Raw genomic sequence first — 7,257 nt, 5'->3', positions numbered from 1 at the left:
AGAATGGCAAAAGCTTTTAATAGGAGGTTTCAGTTACAGCACTGCTAGATTCCTGCCATTGATCGTATTGGCACAGTTTTGTGCCCATGTGATCAACATGACACACCTTTATGTTATGGGAGCTTTTTGTAAGGCAATTTCTGGCCTATAGGTGATGGTGTCTTCAGGGATTAAACTGTGTATTGTTGTCTTAGCACTCTTTAGTGAGCACTCTTAGTGAGCACTTAGTGAGACTCCAACTGTTGTTTGCCTCCTTCGTTTTATCAGTTGGGTTCTGAAAAGTAAGATTTAACCAATAAAAACTTTAGACGTATCTCTACAAGTCAAAAAAATAGGTTCACTTTATCACAATTTTACCAACTTTTATTTCTCATACTAAATTATTTTGTTAAGACAGCTCTCATTTCTCGGTTTCTCAAGCAGTATATGATGGGATTGAACAGAGGTGTGACCACAGTAAACAAAAATGCAAGGGATTTGTTCAGGGTCAAGGTGTCTCCATTAGCCGGGACCGAGTAGGTAGTGATATCTGTAACAAAATATATGGTGACTACAGTGAGGTGGGAGCTACAGGTGGAGAAGGCTTTCTTTCTTCCCGTTGTTGAGGAGATGCCAAGAATTGTTATAAAGACACAAACATAACTGGTGATTATTAAAATGAACGGTATAAGAACAATAGGGATGGAAATGATCATGATTTCCAACTGTAAGGCCATTTGGTAAGTACAGGAAAGTTCAATGAAGGGAACAACATCGCAGAAAAAATGATTGATTACATTGGATCCACAGAACTGAAGCTGGCAAAGAAAACCCAAAGTTATTTGGGTTATGAGGAAGCCAAAAACCCAACAATAGATGGCTAAGAGACGCTGAAGTCTTATATTCATGATGGCGCTGTAGCGTAGAGGGTTACAGATGGCCAAGTACCGGTCATAAGCCATGACTGTGAGGAGATAACATTCTGTGCACCCACTGGCACAACAGAAGTAAGTCTGGGCTATGCAACCAGGAATGGAGACGGTGGCTCCTTCCAGCCATATAACGTGTAGCATTCTAGGAACAAGAACAGTCAAGAAGACAGATTCAATAAGTGATAACTGCTGAAGAAAGAAATACATAGGAGAATGGAGCTGCGACTTGATGGACACCAACACAATGACCATAGTATTTATCGTGAGGGTGAGGATGTAGATAATTAAGATTCCCATGAAAAAAATAACAGCCTTGTAGCCAGTAACGGTTGGGAACCCCAATAATAAGAACTCGGTGACTGAAGACTGGTTGGCTTCATTCATGTCCATTTTGTTATTTCCTAAAATATGAAGTCCAGAGATTTTTATCTGCATTATGGTTAGTGATATAAGGTACGGTGACAAAAGATCAAGGTCCAATAATCAATATATTCCCGTGAACCCAGTCTCTTTAAAATGTTACAGAATAGAGCTAGGTTTACACTATGTAAAAATGACACTATGTTATTTTTTAAATACCAGAACGTTATTTGCACAATGATGGCCGTTGTTATGAAAGACAGCTGTCATTTTTACATAGTGTGAACCTAGCCTAGAATAGATGTTAGTAACAGTATGCTTGAGATTTATCATTTATAAATATGTAGTTGTTATCTCTTTAACTCACCATAGCATAACTGTATGTCCTGAACTGTCCTACATGCAGTGGTGCTTGAAAGTTATTGAACCCCTTCAAATTTTGAAAATTTCTGCATAAATTTGACCTAAAATTAAATCAAGTGAAACAAACGTTGGACTTGGTTATTATTTTGTTGAGGAAAATAATCCAATATCAGATATCCGTGAGTGGAAAAAGTATGTGAACCCTTGAGGGCCTTTGACACGGGTCGGGAATTGGTCTGTGTAAAAGTGACAGTGATCAGCCGAGGATTAAGAAAACCCTGATCCTTGGCTCATTGCCTCTTTTGCACTGCTTTGGAATTTATTGTTATCAGCCATATATCTTTCTTGTGTAAATAGAAATATTCACGCTATTAGTTTCCAGATCACACAATAACACATGCAGTGTGTCAGGGCCCAGGTGGATAAAAGACAGGACAAGTTATCCCTGTTTAGCCCTATGAGTTCCCCATAGCCATAATATGTTGCTGATAATCCTCGAAACAGTACATGGGGGGGGGAGGGGTTTAGAGACAAGGGCATGGTATGGTTTGCTTAGGAACACATTCTAAATGCATATGTGGAAACATAGCCTTAGGATTAGCCGATAATTTGAAGGTAAAATAAGAGTCCAGTGTTTTCAGTCAATGGGATGACAATCAGGTGTGAGGGGGGCAACCAGTTTTGTTTGAAGAACAGGGATCTATGAAAATCAAGTGTTTGTAGGAATTTATCATGGCAAGAACACAGAAATTGTTATTATTTGTTATTAATTGTTATTGCTATTATTATGCTCTTCAGGCTAGAAAAAGTTATGAAACCATCATTTTGGGTGGACAGCGAAATCCGCCCAAGCATATAATGGAACCTATGGAGCTGGTTAAGAGGGAAGAGAGTATGCATATACTGGTAAAAAAATAAGGCCTCCCCTGAAAATAAGACCTAGAGCTCCCCCATACTGTAGGGCTTACCACTGTCCCAGTACCACTGCTCCAAGGATTGTTACGATAGCACATGTGAGCTGGAGAGGCCCTCCGCCACCACTGTCCCTGCAGTGCAGCCATTAATGAGGACTGTCGTGCGCATGTGAGCTGAAGAGGCCCGTCACCACAACACCCATTATCCCTTTAACACGAGCTGGAGAGGCCCACTGCCGCAACAACCATTGTCCCTTAAACTCAACTGAGCTGGAGAGATCCACTGCCGCATCAACCATTGTTCATGGAAAAATAAGACATCCCCGGAAGATAAAACCTAATGCATCTTTAAGAGCAAAAATGAGTACAAGACACTTATTTTAAGTCTTTGTTGGGGAAACATGGTACCAATGAATGATTAAATAAGCATTAGTTTAAAGTTTTGAAATGATAAAGTCCTGACGGTAACTGCACACGGAAAGGTAGGATAGTTAACAGAACCAAAACCACAGTCAGTAGCCAAAGCTTAGGTCAGACCAAGGAGGAGATGGCCTGGATAAAGTCAGTGACAAAGTCAGAAGCCAGAACCAGAGTCAGAACCATAATCAGGAGAGCAGGGAGACAAGCCAGGGGTCAGGTAACCCCCCAGCAACAGAGTAATGTCACAAAAAATAGACCTTCAGAAGACCTCATCAGTCACTGATCATTCGGGTGCTGATACCCAGCCCTCCCTCCAGTCAGCTGCTTGGTGTGAACACTACACAGTAAACAGGTCTGAAAGCAGATGAGCTATTCTGTATATATTTTTATTAATATGTGTTACCCGTACTTAAAGCGTAACTGTCATTTCAGGTTCATTTTTTAGAAAACAATAAATATCAATAGTTCAAGCGATTTTAAGAAACTCTGTAATAGGTTTTATAAGGCAGAAGAGTTTCCTTGTGTACTCAAAAAGGATTTCTCTGATCAAAAGGGAGTTGAGCAGAGAGGACTGAAAACACACTTTATATCCCACAATCTTATCTCCCCAAGCTGCTAGATAAGAACTGACCTTCCTGACCTGTCAATCCAGCATTTATGTGCCCAGACAGCGAGTAAACAGTTGATTTGTGTGTCTCCTCTTCCTGCTCACTCCTCTGCCTCGACCCCTCCCCCATCCATAGGATATAATGGACTTAGCAGAACCTGTCTCCACTCTGAAGTCGGATTGGCCTGATAATGCACAGAGAAGAAGTAAGGGAGGGTGGAGGATGAGAGAAAGCCTCTTGAGCACAGAAAAAGGCTTTTTTTCCCCTAATAAAACCTATTACAAAGTTTCTTAAAATCACTTGTACTATTGATTTCTGCAATAAAAAATTAAATGACAGTTCCACATGAAACACATGTAGATACTACAATTAACGGGAACCTCTTACCTCCTCTCCTAGGTAGCCGCTTAAATGCTCTGATGACTCCTCTTACCCCTGGACATTACAATGTGTGCAGGATCCTTCAATCCCCTTGCTCCACATTCAGCCATACATAGAAGTATATCTGTACAAGAGGAAGAACTTGTGCAGCATAAGAGGCCAGTCACAAGAAATGTATGGCCTGCACTGAGCTCTCTAAGCTCCTTATATATTGTATTCGGCTATCTGGGGACAATCGTCTCCCGTCATCTCCGGGAATTGTAATTGTCTCTTAATGCACATATATAACTATATATAACTATATTCTCAAAGAAGCAAAGAAATTAACACACAGGGGAGAATCATTGTTAAATGTATTTTAAAAGACAGATAGAGGAAAAAAAAAAACTATATTGAAACACTTAAAACCCTGATCATTAGTACAAGTGAGAAAACTTTTGAAAAGTTTGGTTCGACAGCTTCCCAAAATTTCAGAACGCCGATTTGGTTTGACCCAAATTGGTTCTAAACAAACCGAATATTTAAAAAATGTCAGTTTAAGAGTGTTTTTAAAGTAGCTTGGAGCTCTTTTTGATACAAATGAGCAAACTTAATTTTTTTTGATTAGGCTGTCAGGACGGGGAGGTAGGGATGAGACGAGACAGTGGGCCCTAGATCTGAACCCTCCCATTGTCACTGCCTACTTGCCTCAAACGGCCCAGGGCACAACCACAAAGACGTGCCCTGTACTGTATAAGTGTAACACAGAACAAGACAGACAAACACAATAAAGCCAAGTCAAATCAGAACCAAACGGGTAACACAGTACAAAATAAACGAACAATTAAATAGTCAAAGGTCAAGCGGGAGGTCAGGTAAAAAGTCGTGCAAGCAGAGGAATTAAGAACGGGGATTGCAGGAATAGACAGGGGAAACTGGGATCAGGGTATGAACCTTAATAGCCAGCAATGAGAGACTGGCCACTGCTTTCATTTATGAAGATTAAGAGCCCGGTCCTGATTCCTATTGGACCGTCGCTCTGATCATCAAGGTTCTGGACAGGCAGAGGCATGTGTCTATCAAAAAACACTGCTCAGCTGCAGGGATCAAGGCTAGCAGTCAGGAGTGTAACCCCTGCATTGCCAGGAGGCCGGAAGGCAAGCAGGTGTGTCAGATAAAAGTAAAAACCGGCCCAGTTCACAACAGGCTCACTGCACATTCATGACAGTAAACCCCCCCTCATTATGAAGGGCCTCAGGACCCTTATTCAACGGACCAGGCTTAGAAGGATTGCGTGCGTGATATTGCCGAACCGGAGGTTGGGCATGCATATGCTTTCCAGAGACTCAGGTACTTTCCTCTGGGCCAAAGCCTTTCTAGTGGACCAGGTACTGTATGGAAACCAGTACCCAGCGAGAATTTGGAATCTTTTCTACCTCATATTCCAACTCCCCCTGGATGACCAGTGGAGCAGGAGGAGTAGATGGAGACACTGGAGGAACATACTTTTTCAAAAGTGCTTTATGGAACACATTATGGATTCAGAAGGAAGAAGGCAATTTTAATCTAAAAGTGTCCGGATTAATAACCTCTAGGATGGTGTACGGACCAATATATTTGGGTGCCAGTTTGCCGGACTGTACCCTTAACCTTAGGTTCTTAGTAGAGAGCCAGACCCTTCCTCCTACTATGTACTGATGGCCAGGTATGTGTCTTTTATTTGCATGTTTCTGGGAAGCTCTTGGGCTTTAACCAGGCTCTGATAAGCCTGGGCCCAAACTGTGCACAATTTAGAAAAAATAGCTTCCGCTGAAGGGTTAACTCACTCAGTGGCATGAATAGATAAATACCTCGGCTTAAAACCATAATTGCAGAAAAACTGTGACATTTTTAATGAGCGATGCTCATGATTGTTTGATGCAAACTCTGCTAGGGATACAAAGTCCCTCCATTTTTCTTGGGCATCAGCCACAAAACATTTCAGAAACTGTTCAAGTGACTGGTTGATCCTCTCCGTCTGCCCGTTGAGGTGGAAGGCAGACTAAAAGGACAAGGAGATACCCAATAGACCACAGAATTCTCTCCAGAACTTAGCAAGAAACTGAACACCTCGGTCAGACACAATATTTTCAGGAATACCATGCAGGCGCAAAATGTGGTTAATGAACAGTGTAGCCAAGGTACGAGCATTTGGTAGTTTGCGCAAAAGAATAAGATTGCCAACAACTACCCAAATGACAGTTTTCCCCTTGGACATAGGGAAGTCAGTGATGAAATCCATTGAGATATGTGTCCACTGGTAAAGGATGTAATAGACCCTCAGGTGGCCTACGAGGGACCTTGGACCCAGCACAAGTCTTACATGCGTCAACAAAGGATTTGACATCACGGGCCCAGGAAGGCCACCAGTAATGGTGCAAGTGTAAGTGCCTGGTTCCAGCCACCCCTGGGTGACCCCTGGGTGACTATGAATCTCCTCCAAGACCTGGAGGCGAAGATTTGGGGTAGAAACAACATTTATTCTGGAGTGTTCTGGGGCACCAGGGACTGAGATTCAGCGATCTAAGTCTCCAGGTCCAGCTGCAGGATGGCCATCACTGCATCAGGAGACAAAATGGTATCGGGCTGGACCCTGGGAGTGGTCTCGATGTCAAAGCTAGACAGAGCATTAGCCGTGACATTGCTGGAATTAGGCCAGTTTAGGCCAGTAGGTGATCTCAAAATTGAACCTGGTAAAAAACAGTGCCCATATGGGTCGCTCCCAGTTTTCAATGGCTTGGACCTTAAGAGGGTCCATACTAAACAAGTTCGAGGTTATCTTATACCCCAAGAATGAGACCTCCTGTATACCAAATTGGCATTAGGACAGATTGGCACACAGATGAGTTGCTCTCAGAAGCTCCATGACAGTACGGACATGCAGAATGTGAGAATAATGTGTGCCACTGATGCGACTACTGCTTTGTTTGCTGATCCGTATTTCTACTTTTACCAACAATCCACACAGTACTGCTGGTGCTGCTGTCTCTGCAGCCACTCTCTGAATCCTGAATTCCCAGTACACCAACTGGCCAAATATGTTATCCTGAGGTCCTACCTCTTCTGCTCTCTGGGGTTCTATTTCTTTCCTCTACCCATCTGGGAAATGTCGGGCCCACCAGAGGAAATGATCCTGGGGGCCCACTAATAAAGAACCAGTGAGAAACAACATGTCAGTCAGTGTTTGAACAGTTTCTAAAGCTGGGGGCCCACCGGAGGATTCTCCGGTTCTCTGGTGGGCCAAACCGACACTGTGCCAATACTGTGTCTGACACTGTGTGC

At 42.7% G+C, this 7,257-nt stretch overlaps 1 protein-coding gene across 1 annotated transcript; it reads right to left on the bottom strand.

The window, feature by feature from the left end:
* Positions 1 to 380: 380 nt before the first annotated feature.
* LOC138785371 (olfactory receptor 6F1-like) lies at positions 381 to 1,346 on the bottom strand. Its single transcript, XM_069961265.1, has one exon. It carries the CDS (start codon positions 1,344 to 1,346, stop codon positions 381 to 383), a length of 966 nt encoding a protein of 321 aa, XP_069817366.1.
* Between the last annotated feature and the right edge of the window lie 5,911 nt (positions 1,347 to 7,257).

This window comes from Dendropsophus ebraccatus, chromosome 1, assembly GCF_027789765.1.
Source record: "Dendropsophus ebraccatus isolate aDenEbr1 chromosome 1, aDenEbr1.pat, whole genome shotgun sequence".
Classification (NCBI taxonomy): domain Eukaryota; kingdom Metazoa; phylum Chordata; class Amphibia; order Anura; family Hylidae; genus Dendropsophus; species Dendropsophus ebraccatus.
This window is presented reverse-complemented; position numbering and strand designations above follow the sequence as displayed.

What these genes read in the sequence shown, in the direction of transcription:
- LOC138785371 (XM_069961265.1), bottom strand. Translation starts at nt 1,346, where the DNA reads ATGCAGATAAAAATCTCTGGACTTCATATTTTAGGAAATAACAAAATG.